Source organism: Ascaphus truei, chromosome 2, assembly GCF_040206685.1.
Source record: "Ascaphus truei isolate aAscTru1 chromosome 2, aAscTru1.hap1, whole genome shotgun sequence".
Classification (NCBI taxonomy): Eukaryota; Metazoa; Chordata; class Amphibia; order Anura; family Ascaphidae; genus Ascaphus; species Ascaphus truei.
The window spans coordinates 337,603,305-337,626,159 of NC_134484.1; the positions used below are offsets into that span (position 1 = coordinate 337,603,305).

The 22,855-nt window shown below is 40.6% G+C and overlaps 1 protein-coding gene across 10 annotated transcripts in view; it reads left to right on the plus strand.

Annotated features, from left to right (window-relative positions):
• ULK4 (unc-51 like kinase 4) overlaps nucleotides 1-22,855 on the plus strand; it is a 656,651-nt gene that overhangs the window by 498,250 nt on the left and 135,546 nt on the right. For all 10 annotated transcript variants that reach the window (XM_075586693.1, XM_075586692.1, XM_075586691.1 and 7 more), the window contains one exon: nucleotides 5,525-5,710. In XM_075586693.1, the coding sequence (XP_075442808.1) occupies nucleotides 5,525-5,710 (186 nt within the window). The remainder of the gene's footprint in view (nucleotides 1-5,524; nucleotides 5,711-22,855) is intronic.

Here is a 22,855-nt window from a genome sequence, read left to right on the forward strand (position 1 = left end):
ATATTATGTTTGCCAAAAGAGCCTACCTGAATACATAGATAGAAGCTGCAGACCAGATGGTACCCACTCGGACTAATCCCAGCTGTCTCAGTAATGAACCAGGCCCAATCACAGAGCTCTGTGAACTATTCAATCAACATTTCTACTCCAAGATCCACAATATCCGAGAGGGCATGACGTTGGTACAATCCAAGCTTGGCTGGCAAGCCTACACACATGAGGATCTCTGGATTCTCCAACATCTCTCGCAGGGAACTTGATGACATCAACAACCTCAATGTGACCTGGATACCTGTCCATCATTGCTTGCGAGAGACTCATAAGGCATTTTCCACAGCAACATTCTCAGAATTGTAAACAAATCAATAGATCAAAGCAAGTTCCTGGACAGGCCAAATCTACCTTGGTCTAACCAATATTCAACAAAACTGAGACTAGATACCTCACGCCTAAACTGCTTCATAACAGCTTCCAACCTCCCATTCCTCTCCAAGGCCCTAGAAAAGGTGATAGAGCTTCTAATTCAAGCCCATCTAAAAAACAAATAACATTCTGGACAAAGGTTAGTCCGGTTTCAGAAGACATGATAGCACTGAACCTGCCATGACAAGTGTGATGGATGCCTTGCTGACTTCTATGGACAGGGTATATCCATCAATTCTCATCCTGCTAAACCTCTTGGATGCTTTCGACATTGTTAACAATAGCCTCCTATTACACAGGTTGGAAACTGTTTCAGGGATATCTGAACAAGCTCCTTACTGGCTTTCCTCCTTCTTAAGCAGAAGAACCCAAAGAGTGGGTATGATTGGAATCTTGTCATCCACAACACATGACGTGGATTGCATCATAGTGCCATTCTCTCGCCTCTACTCTTCTTAACATTTACATGAAGCAATTAGGTTCCATTAGTGTAAGTCGCGGTCTCATGTATCACCAGTATGCATATGACATTCTGTGTATGTGCCATCTCATTCAGCTGCTATTGATGTTTGCTTTGTAGATGTAAGAACATTGGTGAATGACAGTTGGTAAAACTAAACATAGACAAGATAGAAATGATCATCATATGACGCTAGAAATGAATTGACAATCTGAAGGACCTGAGAAACATAAAAATCCAAGACCACTGTACAGTACCCTCCAAGATCGTAAAAAGGCCTGGGCATTACAACAGATGGTAATCTCACAATGGAAGAACAAGTAAAACAGACAGTCTAGTCCTGCCTCTACCACCTCCACTCTATCAAAAGAATCAGGCCTCTTAGGGAAGAAGACATGCAGAAAGTTATCCACATGATTTGACTATGGAAACTAACTATCTTGGCTAGCCAAACAATCAGATCAATAGTTTTCAGACAATTCAAAGTACCACAGTTACAACTATGCATAACCTGTGCAGACATCAGTGGAACCCTAAGAGAACTTCACTGGCTAACAGTCTGTCAGCGAATTAGTTCAAAGTCCTCTACAAACTGTAGAGCCACACATGTTCTAGCACCATTATTAATCTCGGAAGGTGTCACTCTATGTCTGCCAACTAGACAACTCAGATCAACCAACAACGCACTTTAGAGGGAAGGAATAATGATGAGAGCGAAGGAGCGAATGCCTTGATAAGGAGTATGTGCAGGCAGCAAGCTTGTGTAATTTAAGTACACCTTTTGTTGATCTAAGCCTCCAGGACAAGCTGTTTAACATGTTAATTGGATATGAGCTCAAAATCAGTATTTGGAAGCCAAGACTGGAGGGAAACTCCTCCATATAAGAAATATAAGCTTTCCAGTTGTAATCAGTACAAGTTTCCTATGTAATACGTGGGCTGTTCTCTAGTACATAATGTAAATGTTCAGGTTTTCAAATTTGAGCGGAGCGCTGTGTGACTCGTGAATATGAAAAAGAAAATAAATATAATAGTGCAGATGGTACAACAATGATGGTCTGAATGTAAGTGTTCTCTGTAATAGTTGTACTCACAGATTACAATATCAAAGATAGGCGTATCAGAGACCCTTCTCTCTCTGATGGGAGCCCTTTAATGGATCCCCCTCAGAGTGGTGTCTTGATACAGGAAGCTTGTAGTGTAGATAGTCAATTATTCTCCCAGGGGTATGTGAAAGTAAAGGAGAGAGCGCACAATAGAGTAGTATAGTCTAAATTGTATTAGCAGCAATAGATTGATATATGTATAATACACTCACATTTTGAAATACAATAACGTTCGAGGGAGAGGACAGCTGTGGTTGGAGAACGCCGGTTTCTCCAGGAGCAGCGGAGCCCTTCCGCATACGTCACGGATACCCTCATCACGTCCTGTGTCGTCTTGGGTCAGGGCGGAAGAGGCTGCCTAGTGTGTCCGTCTCCTGATGGTTTGCCAGCAGTTGTCTCCAATGATCTCCTTAGCTCAATCACCTCCCGCAGCGGATCGATTCTACGCGTTTCGCTGTGGCTTCTTCAGGAATCGTATGCGGAAGGGCTCCGCCGCTCCTGGAGAAACCGGCGTTCTCCAACCACAGCTGTCCTCTCCCTCGAACGTTATTGTATTTCAAAATGTGAGTGTATTATACATATATCAATCTATTGCTGCTAATACAATTTAGACTATACTACTCTATTGTGCGCTCTCTCCTTTACTTTCACATACCCCTGGGAGAATAATTGACTATCTACACTACAAGCTTCCTGTATCAAGACACCACTCTGAGGGGGATCCATTAAAGGGCTCCCATCAGAGAGAGAAGGGTCTCTGATACGCCTATCTTTGATATAGTAATCTGTGAGTACAACTATTACAGAGAACACTTACATTCAGACCATCATTGTTGTACCATCTGCACTATTATATTTATTTTCTTTTTCATATTCACGAGTCACACAGCGCTCCGCTCAAATTTGAAAACCTGCACAAGACCCACCTGGACCTGGACAGTCCGCCTCAAGGGTGTAGAGCTGCTTTTTTATTATTGTATTGCACATTAATATTCCTATTTTTTCACATATTGGTGAAGGTCACTAAACACAATTTGTGTATTTATTATTAATTGAACATCACTGTCACTTATATTGTATAATTATTTAACATTCACTTAGTTTGAGAAGCGCCCGGTTTTTATTTTTGTTTTTACATAATGTAAATGCCTTCTTTGTGCCATTTTAAAACATTTCTTTCTTTAGCTGTGATCCTTATGGCTTTTCAAAGCAGCTTGGCCTTCCCTGGCATGCATTCACTACCTATTGTTTTTGTTTTTCAGTAGGTTCTCTTTTGCTTCAATTTTCTATAATTTGCTTGCAAGCCCTAAAAAGATCATACATCAGCATTTCATTCTTTAGCCTCTGATTGGTATTTCACGGTTGTTGTTACCTAACTGAATACAGTACCTCGGAGAGAGAGGTTCCTTGTGGAGAAAGTAAATCAATGCAATTTACTTATGCACTGTGATTTGTGGGGCAAGAGCCTCACTTTCAAATCTGTAGAAAAGAAAAGCCATTTCCACGTTGCTTGAAGTGGTTGCTTGATGCAGTCATTCCTGAAATAGATTGTATTTTTTTCTGTTTTTTCTTTCAACTTCAGCGTGAAATTATAGCTTGTGAATGCTGACAAATTGACCGCCTCGGAAGCTGTAGCCATCACTCATACCCAGGGCAGCTGTTGCAGTGCCAGCTATTCTTTGCTACTCTCTTAGTGGTAGATTCAAGACAGTGTGATATGTGTGACTCTGCAGATAACATCCATTCAAATGAATGGACGTTTTCGTGTGATCACACGTATCTCAATCTACCCCAGTATGTCTAGCCCACATCATGTACAAATCTTTCCAGCAAGAATGCCTTTTTTGCTCTGTTATTTTCACCTCTGTATACTATGCCTCTGTTCCTTTGCTTTCCCCCTTTTCAACGTGTGCTTTTTGTTTTGTGTGTCCCGTCTCTGTTTTTTCTTTTGCTGTCTTTCTCTACTGGAGATGTGCAAAGGTGATTTGTAACTTAATTTACAGTTATTAAACAAAAATTGCAAATACAAGAATAGATTTGCGAATGTAGTCGTTTTTGTAAATTTGGAAGTGGCATGCCAGCACCCTTTCCCCTTTTAATATATAATTTTTGAGAGGGGTTTTGGTAAGAAATCGTTGGGATTTGAGACTGTTATTTCCGAATTGGTTAATTTAATTAAATGTTGCCATATTTGTTCTTAGCCAATTGTGGTACAATTAGGGTTATTGCTTGGGCTTACGGTCAAATGACTTGCTGTTGATTTTTTTTTTATTGAAAAGCCTTGATTACTATTTATTTAACTAATGATACATTTGTTAATGTGTTGCTAATAATGAAGATTTGCACGGTATGCAGTTCTCCTGTTTTTTCCTCATTACCTCCCTTCCATCTCTTTCTCTTCTACTCTCCTCTTTCTTCTGTACACGTTAACCCAATGTCTCCATTTTTCATGCCATCTTTGGTACCTGTCTGTCTTCTGTGTTTTTTCTTTGATGATTTGTCTCTGGTTGGATATGAATAGTAGCCGATCTTCTCTCCTATAAACCAACGTTAAGATTACATTCAGGTTTAAAAGTTGGAGCAAAAAGAGGGGGAAGGGGAACACAAAATTAATGAGTCCCCTAAAGAATTCACTAACTGCACACCTACATAATGTAAAATCTAACTTTTAATAAATTTACTTAAAACATATATTACCAAACGTAGTGTACTATGTGTTTAAAAAATGAATTAAATGTACAATAACGTGCAACCCTGTCAATAAATGTATGATTGTACAAACCCAAATGCAATATTTCTTGGGTTTGACAGGACAGTGGATGCTGAAAGTCAGGGTATTAACCCCTCTGGAGTTTATATGCAGACTGTAGGTAACCGTATCCTACTCAGTGAGCCTTTAACTGGTCAAAGACACAGCAATCCTGCAATGATATATATAGCAGCGAACACCTATGATTGTATTAAATGCATATGCTTGAGAAGTGACGCTGACACAGGCGCAATCAGTCGACAATAACCCTCAGTATAGTTGAGCCGGGACTAACAGTACCATTGACATAGGGTTACCCAGCAGAGAGGCTCAGATTGTGCATATATCATGTATTGTATGTAGCAGGGAGGCAGACTCACTGCCTGTTGTTATATTTATCCAGCTAATGCCGTCTGCATAAATAAAGCCAGGAGACTTAAAGGCACTACATTAAAACAGCTCCAAGTAGGAGACTGACACAACTGCGCGTCCAACACGCGTTTCCCTCCAGCAAAGGAGCTTCTTCAGGGACAAATTATTGCCTGATTCACTTATCAGTTCACAGTTTGCACCCACATTTACAATTACCATTATTATAATATACTTTTTCACTTTACTCAATTAGTGTGGCCCTGTGATCACTCCCTAATCCTCCCTTTGTTTTTTAAAAGTTGGAGCGCCAAGAAATAAACCGACCATTTCATTCACAATAACAAATAAAAACGAATATAATGTTTGCATCAATTCTAATTTTTACTGAATAGTAATGGGATTGTTCATTTTTAGCTGCCATCTGAGGATCTGGAAGTATATGAAAATTCATCCCAATGCTTATCGCTGATGGTCCAATTGTATGGTGGAGACACCCAGGATAGCATGTCCCCAGACAACATGGAGAGCTTTGCCCAAATATTGCTGTCTAAAAGAGAGCCCAAACAGCAAAAACTATTGCTGAGAGTCATTAAAAGGCTGGTAAGTAAATGGCAAGGCTATTTTGCACATGTTTCTTACACCCTACTGAAAATACTGCATTGCACATGAGTCTCTATACACTTTCACCCCACCTAGACCATGCTTCAGAAAGTAGTCAATAAAGAACTTGCGTGGTGCTAAGGACCAATATACAGACACAAAAAAGATTGTTTGTAAAAAGATGCTCTCATGCAGCGAACCTTGGGAGTATATTCATAAGATAATGGACAGGTACTCAGTGTAGTATACTGGTTCGGTAACCTAACACTTAATGAAGGTGAAGGTACGTAATGTACTGTATAAAGACAGTCCAGAAACCGTAGCATGTGAAATCACCCACAACATACCTATAGTCCAATGATAAACTGGGAGCACATGAAGCAAACAAACTCACTGGTATGTTACAACATCCACGTGTATATCCCTGGTTCCAAAGGTTCTTGGTGTGTCTCCGTTGTGGTAGATCAAGGATAAAGAGAGGAAGGGATAACTGAGCACTACTCACGGACATTCATGGTTAAGAAAAAAAAAGGAAGAATGCGTAATCCATAAAAAAAAATTATGGATTAGGCATTCTTCCTAATTTTTTTTTAACCAAGGAAGTCCGTGAGTAGTGCTCTGTTATCCCTTCCTCTCTTTATTCAGAAAGTAGTCCCAGCAAAATAATTACTTTTAGCCAGCTATTGGGTGCATGTGCCTGTGACCCTAAACCAGATAAGTCACTGCCCACAGTACTCATTTCTTTATTAGTGGTTGGAGGAGGTCAAGCAGAATGGAGGAGCAACAGTGAGTGCAAGCAGCTACTGTGTAAATCATGATCATCTCCATTAATATGGCATCTACTTTAAACTCTCCGACCTAATCTGCAATAGCTGCATCATTGCTTTATCATGTATATCTAAAGATGTGCTTGTATTTGTAAATGTACTGACTGTTTGGCATGTGGCTAAACCTGTAAAAAAATAAATATATATATATATATATATATACTGTATATATATGCAAATACAACTGTATGCTCATCTGCATGTCTTAGGCAGGTCTGCAACCCCACCTTTCACCATTATCACCCAGCATACAGCACTTCCACTGCAGCAAGGGATTCTGGGAAATGACATGCAAATGAGCACACAGTGCCACTTTTTGCCTCAAAACCATTTTTAACATAGTTCCCTATAGGCTTAAGCTTGCTGCATGGTCACAGCTTTGAGCACAGCCAGGGTTAAGGTGCATACCCAGAAATCAACAACCACACTGATGAGACCCATTAAGGTCGAAACAGCTGTCTGTGGGTTGTTTTCTGGGTATGCACCTTAACCCTGGCTGTGCTCAAAGCTGTGACCATGCAGCAAGCTTAAGCCTATAGGGAACCATGTTAAAAATGGTTTTTGAGGCAAAAAGTGGCACTATGTGCTCATTTGCATGTCATATCCCAGAATCCCTTGCTGCAGTGGAAGTGCTGTATGCTGGGTGATAATGGTGAAAGGTGGGGTTGCAGACCTGCCTAAGACATGCAGATGAGCATACAGTTGTATTTGCATATTTGCTTTCCTGTGGAGGGTTTTTGTCACTTTTTTTACTCACCATAACTTAACTCAGTATTATGGTATATACTGTATATATATATATGATAAAAAATCACTGGCACAATAGAAATTCAATAATGAATAGGTGCATGTCCCATATAAATAATAAAAGTATACATTACCGCATAGCAGCAAAAAGGGAGACAGCACTCAGGTGAATGAAAATAAATGTATTAAATACAGCACATAACTCCAACGTTTCGATCCCACAGGGGGATCTTCCTCAGGGTGGTGCAGTACACACACACACACACACACACACACACACACACACACACACACACACACACACACACACACACACACACACACACACACACACACACCCAGTAAGCTCATAGGGTTTATGTGAGCTAACTGGGTATCGGTGTGTTTATTAACTTTGTCCAGCTGTTATGGAGGTTAGTGGCCCCTCCTCCCCAGGTTTTAAGCTCGCCCCTCCCCACTTTCCATATGTACAGGTCTTTTCATGCATCTGTTTGTGACAGATCCAATGCAGATCATTCTTCCTGTAATTATACAGGTAAATAAGAATTTTAATCAGTTAGTGTTAGGACCTGCGATATTATGGTCATGCCTTGAAGTGGCTCGCAGGCTTATAAATCTTTGGCCAAAGGGTTAAACTAAATGACCCTTTTTTCAATATATATATATAACATTTTCATTTGAAAAAAACAAAGGTCAGAAACAGCTGAAATTGTATTGCATGATTATGTCTGATTTTACACCTACACTTACCTGATGAAAGGCCATGTGGGCCTGAATGTCGCGTTTGTGGGATGTTTGCCTGATTCCTTGCCAGTAATAGCATTTATTTATCATGATGAAAGTTTTTTTGTGACCATTCTCTACATGGTCTATGAGTCTAAAACAGTGGGTCTGTGAATTTTCAAGTGTGCTATGTCCCCTCTCTTTTCTTTTTCTATTGAAGTTTGGTTACACTTCTTGGGAGATATGTACCCAATTAAAGGATTGGAAATATATGTTGCTCTTGTTTATAATATCTGGATTGTTCCCTATGTACTGAAATATAGGGGGAATGTTTATGTGATAAACAGGGGAGCTTGAATAAAGGATTCCAAGTCATTGGTAACAGGAAGATCTTATTGCTTTCCTTACCATGTTACTTTAATAAAGAAGGGTGTTAATAATAGGCTCTACCATATAAGTATTAATGCACCATGCATCACTAGATTGAATCTGAACCTGTGCAGGAAAATATCCTGTAAGAAATTAGGAAATGTTCTCAGCCTTCTGAGCGCTGTGGGAGAAAGGAAATTCAGCTAGTTAGACATTTGTATATTACAATTTTATAGTGGTCTTAAAAAATGCTATTACAATGTAATGTATCCAGTAAACTACATCATACGTTTCTACCAAGTGTAATCCATATGTCTATGTTCATACTACTGTGTTTTGTGTTATTATGCTAACACGGCAGATTCCCTCTCATAGATAAGTAGTCCTATACATCGTTTCTGTGCTTTTGATAGACTGGAAAGGATAAGAACAAGTAAACAAATAGAATTGTTAATTAAATTGGAAGTATTTTCCGTGCAGAGAACTAGTGGCCAATTTTTTTTTGTTTTCTTTAAAGGCAATTGCCTTCCTAATTTCCCACTCACTGAACTGGATAGTTATAGAAATGTATCTTACTTTGCTAGTTTCTCCTTTCAGATCCGAGAAGTATTTATACCGTTAAGCAACAAACACCCAAGGTTCAAGCAGTATAGATCAAGAAGCTCATTCTTGCAATGATTTTTCAATAAACACTGTAACACTGATTACGAAGTCATAATGGAAGTAATACATACGGATGTAACAATACATGTGATGTTAATGTGCCTTAAGCTGCTACATAAACTTGCAGGCTCGGTGTACTTGGCAGAGTGTAAGATGAACATTTACAAGACACATTGTATAATACCTGGTGCTGTATAAAAAGGAGATTAGTCAATTTAGCAGTTGTGCATTGTGGATCTATGCAGATTTCCCCTACCTGCCTTATATCTTAAACTTTAAAGCAGTAGTCTCCGTGTATTGTATAGATATTTTTTTATTTTGCATCCTATTGTTATTACTTCCCTTGATAGATCTCTTCTTGCCCTTTCTAACACTGTTTTGATTTTTTAAATGTGATGCAGTGTTGAGGAGATTTAAGTGTTTGAAATAAGTGTCCGGGAGATTAAAATGAAGCTTTCTCCCCAGCGCAGCGCAATCTAAGGCTACGTCCATAGTGCAGGATATGGCGTGAGCTATAAACCAGGGTAAAGGGAAGGGAGGGGGCCGGGAAGGGGGAACCCTCGCTACTGCCTAGGCACAGGTGCTACAATCAGGGGAAATAACTGAACAACAACTGGGGAGAAAAGGACCCCTATGAGGAGAGCACTCAAGGATAGGTGATACTGGAAACTAATGAACCTGATTGAGAATCGTAACATGTAATGATGGGTAACTTAAAAACAAATTTATTAGGAGAAATCCTCAAATAAAATAAAGTTTATATGGATAACCCTCTATGTGAGGTGATCCTAAACAAATGGCGAAATTAAAATGTGGAAAGGGGATGGGAGAGGTAAGTCCTATTGGTGTAATAGGTGCTCCTCAATGGCTTCACTATCTAAGGTAGGTCACAATGATGGTCCCAAAGGTGAGTGGGATATGTGGGGTAAGTTTAGGTGCTGTAATACACTTTATAAACACCCTGGGTGAAATCTACATGAACACCCACAATACAGTAGTGACTCCAAGAGTCAGACAAGGTTCTATGACTATTAAGCACACATGATAGCTGATAGCCAAAAGACCTGAAACTAAGTATTTATTCTAAGTCTAGTGCTGCGAGTCAGACAGATTGGCAGGCAGTAAGTGTCTGCCAGGGTGTCGGATGACAACGTCTTGTGCCCGGAGCCCTATTTAGTGCTATGGAGTCATATTCCCAACAACAATTGTGAGCCAGTATAATTCAGATAGAGAAGGCATAAAAGCAGACAGCACATAAACACTGCATAGCTGGACAGTGTAGCAGACTGGATGTGTCTGCAAACAGTGTATCAAATCCCTAGGTTTTCTAATGCGCTGACACTTTGATACAATGTGTATCAGTTACCCTCTTAGCGAGTGTATCGCTTATTCCCCTCACCAGAAGACACAGACTATGAAAATCTGTGTAACGAACAAGTCCTTCACAAAGGAAGGAATACTTAAGTTTACTGCGGTATGTGGTAGTGACGGGCCGGAAAGTCGCAGGAGGCGCCACCTGTGACGTCAGTACGTCTCTTGCCGATGTACGTTTCGCGGGAATGCTTTGTCGAGGCTGGAGGGGAAACCCCCAAACAGCTGCTATATAAGGTGGTAACCAGCTACCTGATTGGTGGAAAATTGATTGAATGCATGTTGGCGCCAAAGTGCCTGACTGGGCAAGCAGTATGAATGGATATGTGTAAACCTGAAGGCAATAACAGACACCGAGGGCCTCTGGTAGTGAATAAAGGGAACTACAGGAGGTCACAATGGTACTGCATGGGATGTAGACAAACATACACAAGGAAGAGAGGTTAGATGAAGGGATAATACACAAATCCCTCATTCAGACCTTGGGGGGATAAAGTGCCAAGTGTATATATCCACCTTGACTCCTTTTGGAGTAGTATCCCATCCCAGTTACCCTTCCTAGGGCCAAGTGAGTACTGGTCTATTCCTGTAAATGTTAGGACATTACTGTCCCCATTGTGATGTTCCAGGACATGTCTGGCTACCGGTGTGTCTTGTTGGTTGCGAATAGGTGTTCGAGGTGTTCGAGTACGCGGTGCCTAAAGGGACGTCTGTTTTTTCCTACATATTTCTTTTGACAAATGCAGGTCACTAGATAGATAACACCAGAGGATCTACAGTTAATAAATGCTCTGATGTCAAATCGCTTGGTGTTATTCCAGTTTTGGAAGGTCTTGGTACTACTTATTGATTTGCATGCTTTGCAATTATGGCAACTAAAGCAACCAACTGGTTTGTCTGGCAGCCAGGTCTTCAGACTTCTATCACCCTCAAAATGGCTACTGACTAGATGGTCACAGAGGTTTTTAGCCCTCCTAGGTGTCATTTCTGGGTATGATTTGAGTATGTGATTTAAATCGGAGTCTGATTGTAAGATATGCCAGTGTGTCTGGGAAATCTTCCTGGCCTGTTCCCATTTAGAATTGTATGTGCCAATGAACTTGATGGTATTTGGTGTAGGTTTGTGAACTTTGTCTCTCAATAGAGTTTCTCTTGGGGTGCTTTTAGCTCTCTTATAGGCCCTCTTAATGCTGTTCTTGCTGTAGCCACGTGCATAGAATCTTTGTTTCATAAGTGCAGCTTGTTTTTCAAACTCTAAAGATGTGGTGCAATTCCTTCTGATGCGTAGGAATTGACCAACAGGGATATTTGTAATGAGGTTGGGGGGGTGGTGGCTGTTGGCTCTTAGGATACTGTTGGTGACGGTTGTCTTCCTAAAGGAAGTAGATGTTAGATATCCATTTTCTGTCATTGAAAATTTCCCCTACCTGCCTTATATCTTAAACTTTAAAGCAGTAGTCTCCGTGTATTGTATAGATAATTTTTTATTTTGCATCCTATTGTTATTACTTCCCTTGATAGATCTCTTCTTGCCCTTTCTAACACTGTTTTGATTTTTTAAATGTGATGCAGTGTCGAGGAGATTTAAGTGTTTGAAATAAGTGTCCGGGAGATTAAAATGAAGCTTTCTCCCCAGCGCAGCGCAATCTAAGGCTACGTCCATAGTGCAGGATATGGCGTGAGCTACGTAGCTCATGCCGAAACAAACACTAGGACGCCAATGCATTTGTCCATAGTGCACGCGGGGAGATGGGTGCTTCATGCTACAAGCAGGTTTGTATGTCCTGCGCGACAGCTGGGTCACATGAGCGGTTCGCCCAATGATAGCGAACCAGCTTTGTGATGTCACGGCCACGCCGCCTGACACAAATCCCTGTCGCCTCTGCCTGCAGGACAGGAAATATCTCCTGCTGCAGGCGAGCGTGCGCTGCGCCGAGGACTGCGGAAGTTAGCATGTTCTACTATGGACGCAGCCTAAAGCTAAAACAAAACCTCTAGAGATTAAGAAAATCATGATTTTTAACTCAAAAAAGCAGGACATGCTCAAGGGAAAAGATACCAACACGATATGAATTAAACTCATATAGGCTTCTGAAGGGAAGTGCTGCTTTAAAAAGCTAATTGTACAATACTTAAATGCAGGAGAGCAGTATTATTAGAAAAAAGTGGAACAACACTCTGCTAACACCATCAATATATGGTTTAATAATGCAATGGGAATAAAAAAGGAGGGGTATTTTTTTTTAAGTTCACAAAAATAGCGATTTTGCAACAGAAATAGTGCTTCGAGCAGAACTTTGTCTTTTTACCCCTCCTAAAAATGAACTTGCTGCATTGAAAAAAAGTATTGCTATACACTTTCAACTCATCTACGTCAATCAACCGAGCCCCCTAAGTAGCGAGAACCACACTTTTTAAAGCTCAGGGATCCCCATCCCCCCATCCCTAGATACTTGCTGGTGAAATTACCAGTGTTTATTCCTGGTTTTAAATGGCCATCCAGTAGGAAGTCACAATTGATGACATTGGCAACCATTTTGATCCCCTTGGAAGAATATTTGAACCTGTTATTTTCACCTGCAACTATATCAAGAACCCGGGATCCCCATAGCTGAAACAAAACCGCTGTTCTGCTCCGGAGGACCTCGGTTCCAATCCTCTACAAACAGTGGCGGATTTCCCATAAGGCCCGCTAGGTGACGTCCGCTGCGTCATTTAGCGCTGCCGTTAAGAAGGAGGAGGTGGTGGCAGCAAGGAGGCGGCCGCAACAGCTAAGAGCCATGGGGCGGCGGATTTTTTCATCTGTCGCTGTCTACAAAAAAGGGGCTTGCTACTATCAAATCTTGTAACTGGATAAAATATAACAAAAAGAAGCCCTTGCCCTGTCAGTTCACAGACATGAAACCAATCCATTATTTGAGAGTCTTTTCCACATGGATTTAAGTTAGGCCCAGATTTACTAAACAGTGTTAAGCCGTTAACCCTAAAGTTGCCAGAAGTAAAGTTGTTTTTAGGGTATGAAGCCATCCAGCTGCATTTCATGCAACGAATGTGTTTGTCCAGGTCCCATTTCCAATCTAACTAAGCAGCCTGCCAGTCTCCATTTGAACCAGGATTCTAGTAAGGGGATCATGGACATCTACAAAATGTAACTCCATTGTAACTCTTCCTCAATTCTGCCACCTTCTGTTGCCTTCTATACCTTATCAGTACTTATACTGCTCTGTCCCACCAAAACAATTGTGGTGTGCAGCAGGTCCCAGACTTTCTCACAGTAAGTGGCTCTAACATGCAGCACCAGCTGAAAATATCCATGTGTCCTGTCCCAGTCTGACCCCAAATGCTCCTGTGGCTCTCTGCAACAACACAATGGGCAGAGTTTCTGGCGCCTCTGTGCAGCTACAATGGGTATGACACATTCTTGTGTCTCAGGCCTCACTAGACACAACTCATAGCCCCACTTCAGTACTCAACCTCTGTGCCTATTTTGCCCTAACCTCAGTGCCATGCTCTTATGTGCCATGTCTATTGGTAAGGATTTGAGAGAGTGCATGACTGTTTTGTAATGATAGTGTAAGAACTGAATAACAGTAACTCGTCTTAACAAACCTTCATTATAATAGTCTTTAACATGCTCTAAGCGTGGCACCGGTTAGTATATCTGGTCTTTACTATTTAACGAGAGTTAGATAGCATTAACGGTAGACAGTGGTGGGTCGGGAGCTGTAAGGATTAGAGGGGCCCAGCAATGTTTTTAGTAATGTTCTGTGCCTGTTCTAGATGTAAAAGACCCTGGCATTGTATAATAAGCTAAGCATTGGTTGGTACATGCATTTGAACATTTGATATGCTCCACAATGCTCTTTTCTTCGTACACGTATATTAAAATGTTTTGTTTGTCCTTGATTTACCGAAGAACAAGCACTATCTGTGCAGTTTCTTCCGTTGGAAGCAAAATGAATCACACAGTGGGCTTTTAAATACGGCGGCCCCTATTCACTGTGCTATCAAACATTTCCCTCCTAGTTAGATAAACTCTAGACCCGTATAAATGAATGAACACGAATCAAATGAATGGGGCATCGAAAGTCAAGGCTTCACAGCGTAATAAAAAGAGTCTAGAGTCATTTGCTTCTTTGCATCTGAATGGGTATTTATTGCAGAACTTTGCAGCATCAAAACAGTGGCATGGCCATGGGATGTTGTTATTTTTGTATCCAAGTCTGAAATGTTTTATACAACCAGGATGGATGTGTGTGGTTTTTAATCACTGCATAGACTGAGCAACAAAAAAAAGCGTGTTTGAATGGCCTCTCCGTCCATATTCTCCGCTGTCCTGCTTGAAAAAAAATCTTGTGCAACAACCTCTTGAGGTCAAGTGTTCCCTGAGATAATAACTATAACCTATAAGCCCTGCAGTGTTCTGGCGCACAAAAATCAGTCGCAAAATATCTCATTTCCTGACGAGGATGGCATCTCTCTATCTTTGAGACAGAAAGGTGAAATTGATATCCTCATCAAAAGAAAGAGTTGACCAAATGGAAATGCAAACTTGTATCTGTAGAAAGATGTGCAAAAGAAAAATGCCATTTACAGAGCACAAATGGAACAGGCAGGCGAGCTATGTTCGGCTTTGAAGTATATGGTATTTCAGCATAGACAATGTAACCATTTCTTGCAGATCTATCCTCTGACTGCATTGCAACCCAACGAAGGCTTCCTATTACCGTTGGCTTTGGTGACAAAAGAAGTGTATTATATTTGTACTCCTCTATTGTTAGCTCTCAGCATATCGTTTGAGACATGAGCACTCTCTGCACATCTAGGAATACGACCGTTGGGGGCAGCTAAGATACTTTAGTCAAATGAAGTGTCAAAGAAAACTGATTTGGAAATCGAACAAAAGCTCTATAGAAACCTTATATTATATTTGGAAGCAACGTAACAATAGATTGGTTTTTCTAGACTCCTTTGCCAGAGGGGCTTGCAATGCATTGAGCGCCAATAATCTATCCATTTTGTTAAATAATAAGCAAGGTTCTGAATTCAGCCTCATGTTTGAAAATAAAAAGTAGTGAACCGCGCACCAGATTGTGAATATAATTACATATGTGAACGTGATCTGTTTAAATAACGGTTGATCAATGTCAGGATCAGTACAAAAAATGTAAGTGATACCAATATTAGTGTTTAAACCACAAACAGTGAAAAAATGACAGTGTCTAATAAGTAGTGTCTCAATGTGTCGAAAAGTGACACTTGTGATGTGATAAACGGATACCAATGTAACCTTCAACGGAAAACGAGTCTGCAGCCAGTCAATGAGCATGGCTCAGCATACAGGGAGGTAGTACAAATGAAAAAAAGACAGCGCACAACTCATAGTGTATAAAAAATATACAGGCATACCCCGCATTAACGTACGCAATGGGACCGGAGCATGTATGTAAAACGAAAATGTACTTAAAGTGAAGCACTACCTTTTCCCCACTTATTGATGCATGTATTGTACTGCAATCGTCATATACGTGCATAACTGATGTAAATAACGCATTTGTAACAGGCTCTATAGTCTCCCGCTTGCGCACAGCTTTGGTACAGATGGGGAGCTGGTATTGCTGTTCAGGAAGTGCATGCGTGAGCTGCCGTTTGCCTATTGGGCGATATGTCCTTACTCGCGAGTGTACTTAAAGTGAGTGTCCTTAAAACGGGGTATGCCTGTAATGTGCTGATTGCAAAGTGGGTGAGTATTGCACGTACATGAAACTTGATTAATCAGGCAGTACATGTTAGGTACATGTTACCACATTATACACACGCCTGGACCTCCCGAAGACATCCATTGTGATCCGCTCCCCGGGTCTGTGAAGACCGGTCCTCCTGTTACATCCGCGGGGGTCTTGGATCTCCCTTCAGGTTATCCTTGTTTCTCCGGTCATCCTCATGTTTGTCTATTGTTTCCTGCCACCCTTCACCATATCTTACCAGAAACATGCATTCCCCCTCCCTCATACAACCATTAGGGAGAGTAAATAAAGAGCATAGACATGGAGTAAATAAGGATATTTAGAATACCTCTCAAGTGTCAGGTTGGCCTTGGCAATTCAGTATAATACTAAAAACATTTTAATGTTGAAAATTATGTTTAGGGCATCAATCACCACGATTCAACCCATATCATATATTGTCACTGGCTCACTTTGGTCTGCATCTTTGTTTTATGGAACTATTTAAGCTGAGCCTTCTCCATATTCATGGGAATTTACCAGGATTCATGTTATCTTTTGTTCGCATTGCTGCCACTTTATTGTGTGAATGCTGCTCAAACAAATGTGAAGGGATTTATGCAGGTAACCACACAAGAATATAAAAAAATGAAGTAATGAAACAATGATTTGTTGATGATCATTGTAGGAGTTTGGCGTTTGATCCTACCACTACATATAAAAAGAAAATCGATCTGATCATAGAAGATGAGTTCAAACTGTTGATAACTAATAAACAGAAAAGCTTAGTGACTCGTATGTATGTATGTCTTTATTTATATAGCGCCATTAATGTACATAGCGCTTCACAGCAGTAATATACATGAAAAATAACAAATAATATGAATAACACATAAAGGGGAGAAGTGCTTCAGACATAAAAGTAACATTTAGGAAAAAGAGTCCCTGATCTGAAGAGCTTACAATCTAATTGGTTGGTAGGAAGAACATACAGAGGCAGTAGGAGGGCGTTCTGGTAAGTGTGTCTGCAAGGGGCCACGGTTTATGTATGAGGTGTTAATTATCAGCCATGGAGCTACTCATATGCTTCCTTAAGCAGTTGTGTTTTGAGATGGGTCTTTAATGTGGATAGAGAGGGTGCTAGTCGGGTATTGAGGGGAAAGGCATTCCAGAGGTCTGGGGCAGTCAGTGAGAAGGCTTTAAGGCGGGAGAGGGCTATAGATACAAATGTGGTAGAGAGAAGACATCCTTGAGCAGAACGCAAGAGTCGGGATGGTATATAGCGAGAAATTAGGGCTGAGATGTAAGGAGGAGCAGAAGAGTGTAAAGCTTTAAAAGTGAGGAGGCGAATTGAGTGTGTGATACGGGATTTGATAGGAAGACAGGAGAGGGATTTGAGCAGGGGAGAAGCTGAGACAGATTTCGGAAATAGTAGAGTGATTCTGGCAGCAGCATTTAGGATAGATTGTAGGGGAGACAGGTGAGAGGCAGGAGGTTACAGTAGTCGAGACGGGAGAGAATGAGGGTCTGTGACAGAGTTTTGCCTTTAATTTATTAAGTTGTGGTAACAATATTGCAACCAATGAGTTAAGTTTCATGTGAAAAATACCTCTTTTTCTCTGTGTTCTTTAAGGTCACATGCATTAACTTGGTCTTTGCATTAATGGCCCAATAAAACTATGAAAAAATGTTTATCATAGTAGTGACTGGTGAAAGTGTACAGATGTAGCAGAGATTTGACACGATCTATAGTTTATCTGCAAGGGCATCAGGTAAATTCCTGAGACAGTCCAGGTTAGCAGACAAAAAGTGACAGAGCACTCCATTTCCTTACAAATTTAAAAATGTCATCATTACAATCTGATGTAATTCACAAGAATAACAAGTATGCGGCAGGGAAAATTAAGACAGATGTCCGAACGGGGATTAGAACCATACGAATGCAACGGTAAGGGTAGGATTATTTGAGGGGTTACAGACAGAGTTATAGGGTATTTTAAACTCAGATTAATTTGAGTTTAAAATCATTCTCCCAGCCATAAATGTCACAAAAGATTGAGTGGGAGATAAGACGCACCCACATAAGGTTGGCCTGTCCTTATCAAATTGGTAGAGGTTTGAGCATAAAAACAATGCATTTGGGTATCAAAAGTAGAATTCATCAGAGAGGGTGTTGTACCAAATAACACAGGAATTCTCATATTTCAATCTCACGACTTCTTGCGGAGTTTAATAAGTGGTAACGTATTAGGCCTTTATTATTTTATTTTACGAAACTCTGCATAATATATATTTTATGTTTTTGTAGCATTCCTTTTCTGTAAACAAGCACTGTTCCCTTTTCGTGTATTAAATGTAAAGTGCAGTAAGTACTGACTTTGGGCTCTAATTGAACCTTGTACCTTGTACCCTTTTGAAGATATTAACTGCATTTTCGCACACGTTTTGCTACATTGTTTTTTTGTGGGTCAATTACATATTTTCCTAGTAAACGGGACCAAGGACACCTGAGGGTAACACCTTGAAGTATTCTTGGTGGTGGGAGCGTAATTGAGGTGTAGTGTGACCGTTTTGGTGGAATTGTTGCTCATTTTTAGTGCCCTGCGGGGAGGTAAGTGAGATAGCTGGAGGTTTTAATCTGTACACATGCACAAGTCATGTTCACACAGGTGTGGCGTTTGTGACAAATTGGTGGCACGGCGGTGGGTTAACCATTTTCCTTTGTCAATGTTAGAGCCTTCGTGTTTCTGTTTGTGCCTGCGGGACAATCTGAACACTAACAGTGACTTACCCTGTGTGAGTCTTTATAGACGACTGATCCAAGTAGGATCAAAGATTCCCCAATTTCTGCACTCAATGCGTATTTCATGTGTAGGACTACATTGGTCCACCAGATCATTTATCTGTAAAAGCAGTCAAACTGACCAGTACATGCAGAATATTAAAACCAAAAATAATAAAATTTTATTCTAAATATGAAATACCACAGTGAAATGAACTATATACAGTGTATAATAAAATAAAAAAATTCCCTGTAGTGGAGTGGAGAATAGATATAGGACTGGGGTGTCTAGTATCTATCCAGAGTATAAAATAGTCCCCAGAAGATCTAATCTGACATGCAAAAATTGCAATGGAAATGCAAGTTAGCAGTGTTGGGATATCCAAGGGTCACAGGAGGTAATGGTGCCCTAGAACCAAAATCAGTATAGTGTCCCAACTGGAGGGTATAACGGTAAATACGCTCCAATTGAATAAACTGGAGAATATATCTAAGCAAGTTAGGGAAGAGTTGAATACCATCTATGCTTATTAAAGCAGATCTCACCATAGAATAGAGCAATTAATAGTGTTAGATATATTATCTTCTAACGAAGCTCTAACACATCAGTGGTGATGTAGCTATAGTGGTCCTTGCAAGTATAGGTAGAATTAGAGACGCAATACTGTTGCGAGTCATGTTGTAAAAAATGTATCAAAGGACTCGCAAAGCATAGATATCAACTCAAATGCAGTTACCAAGAATGCCGTTTTAAATATAGCATGTCCGTCTCTGACTAAGCACAGTGCTGTGTGTATACATGATTACACAGACTGCTGAGAGAGGTGTGTTGGCGATATTCGGTCACGGTGGAGCATATGCAAGTAAGCGAGAAACTCCGGTATACAAGCTGTGCAGAAGGATGTTGCCACTCCAACCACGTCACATCAGTGATGTCCTACTCGACGCACGTTTCGTGTCCTACTCAACGCACGTGGCTCACACGCGAAACATGCGTTGAGTAGGACATCACTAATGTGACATCGTTGGAGTGGCGACATCCTTCTGCATGGCTTGTATACTGGTGTTTTCTCTCTTACCTGCATATGGTCCGCCGTGAATGAATATCGCCAACACACCTCTCTTAGCAGTCTGTGTAATCATATATACATGATATTTATAAAACCATGGAGTGGTTTGAAAAGGGAGGTATTTGCCACCAAGTTGGTGATCTGCACACCTATCCGTGCATTTAGTGGTATCAGTGATCCGCTCAAAATAAGGGTCCTCTTCAGATAATATCGCTCAAACAGAAAATTGCATGGCTATACCCCATGTAGTGTGGCTGTTAGGAACAGAACAGAGATAAGCAAAACAATGCTATACGACCTGTTTCTGTTGTGGAGCTCGTGGGTCCATCGCTTCACACACTGACGTCACCGTTGTGACGCCTTTAAAACCCGACACATGTTTCTCGTGATCCTTCACGCTTCTTCAGGGGTGGAGGATTACAAACCTGCAACCATTTGAGTCTGTTTACAGATCAATGTTATTGCATATTTGGACAGACATGCAGATTACCATTCTTAAAGGAGCAATCACATACATGTGTTTAAAAAAAAAATCAGTTCTGTAGTATTAGATAATACTTACTACCTGTTTTTATTTTAAAATTCAACTCAATGCCATTTTTAATGAGTTAATATACTGAGCATCTTTGATTTCTATAGCAGGTTTTAGCACACATCCCAAGCAGTGCAAGATCTTTGTAACACTTTCATGTGGGGTAATTTGTTGACAAATTTCCCAGCAGTTTGAGCTGCAGACTGTAACAATAGATAATGTTACCTTAATAATATAAGAATACATTGTAGCTGCTGAGTTACACTTACTAATGGATTCATTTGAAATCGAATGGCAGCCATTTAGTGAACCCTGAGAAACAGGATTTTGCTGATTGATCACGGGAGAACCAATCGATTGGCTGCTTAGGTCATTCGTTTTCAATAAAGGTAATCAAAGGCTGCATATATTACAACTAAAAAATGGCTGTACTTGTAACCCTGTTATGAGATTAGGTTGCGTGCAAGTGCCACTATCAAGTTATCACTTCTGGTACTGTGTTGATGACAAAAGTAAATGCCTCTAGATCAGGGCTGGGCAACTCCAGTCCTCAAGGGCCACCAACAGATCAGGTTTTCAGGATATCCCTGCTTCAGCACATGTGGCTCAATCAGTGTCTCAGTCAGACTGGGCCACTGATTGAGCCACCTGTGCTGAAGCCGTGATATTTTTATCTTTTCTTAACTATCCTGAAATTTCCCTTTGATTTAAGTAAGTGTTGTTGATCCTTCAGCTGCTGTTTTTCATGGGGTGACCACTCCCTTTGGATATATAGAGGGGGGAAAAGGAAATGGCGCGAAAAGGATTCTGTGTGCAGTCATTTCAATCAAGGATTTAATCTCTGCACTACCACTTATTACACCAACAGACATTGATGTATATTTCATCTTCAATAGTGTCTTTGGTTCCAAGCTCGTCTGCCTGTGTTCTTAACACTCGGTCCTAGTGCATCACGTCTCCGCACTCCCACAATGATGTCACTGCCACTGCAGCATAGAGCTCATCTGGTCCCTCCCTCAGAGCTCGTCTGGTCCATTCAAAATTCCAGCGCGTTTCCAAGGGAACTTCACTTCATCATATATAGGGACATGCAGCATGTGGAGTTCTTTTTATAGGCCATTTAATTTTAGTCCATTAATCCTAAAGACGCAATTCATGATGGTTTTTCTTCATTTTTTAATACAGGATTGAAGCAGGGAATCTCCGGAGCAGAAGCACACTAATTTTATCTCCGAGGATCCCGTGCTTCCGGAGATACATACCTCCATAATAGGTGCCAGTAGCCGTTCCAGGGTTCACATTATGGTGGATTTTCAAAGCACCGGCGGGCAGATAGGAAGCCATGACGTTAACCAGTACGGCTTCCTATTGGTCCATGTGACGCGGGATATTTCAACTGCAGAAATACCGGCTCCCCCTTTGGAGGTAAATATCTCTGGAAGCAGGTGGTCCCCAGAGCTGACATTTATAGGGTTCAGCTCTGGAGACCCCCTGCTTCAATCCTGTATTAAAACTGCATAAAACAAACAAATAAAAAAAAAAAGTCATGGATTGCCCCTACTAAAACTATTGATTGTTGGATCTATGGTCCTATGGTTCATATAATTAACATCTATAATAAAATATTGCAATTAGTCTTTAAAATAGAGTAGAGTTTGAAGCAGGTAAACCTGGTTTAATTCCCGGTGTCGGCTCCTTGTGACCTTGGGCAAGTTACTTTATCTCCCTGTGCCTCAGGCACTAAATACATAGATTGTAAGTTCCACGGGACAGGGACTGTCTGTAAAATTCCTATATTGTAATTGTGAAGCACTTTGAGTCCCATTGAGAGAAAGCGCTATATGAAATAAAGTTATTATTAATAATAGAATAATTTTGACCTATGTTGATACAATTTAACTAAGCTGGATGTCCATCCTTATCTATATATTAAAACTAAATTAATCTGTTTCAAATAATATCACATTAAGAAATAACTGTTTTACTAGTAAAGGTTCATAAAAATGAGTGTTCTTCCCAAAAAAGGATATATATATATATACAGAAAAAACAAGCGCACTCATAGCGTAGTAAAGTTACAAAATTTATATAGAACTGGATAGATAAAAATGCACACTCACAAACAAAATAGGAATAACAGCATATATGAGTAATACTCAATCGCCAGCCAATGCACAGGATACCAGCCGCTCCTTGAAGTAGCCGTCTGATGTAGCCTGGAAGCCAGCTCCTGCAGTGTACTTCGTGTACCGGATCCGGATGGAATGGGGAGCGTCTATCCCCTCCAAATTCTCCGTCGCTGTAGTGGGTCTCTGGTTGCAATATCGCGAGACCC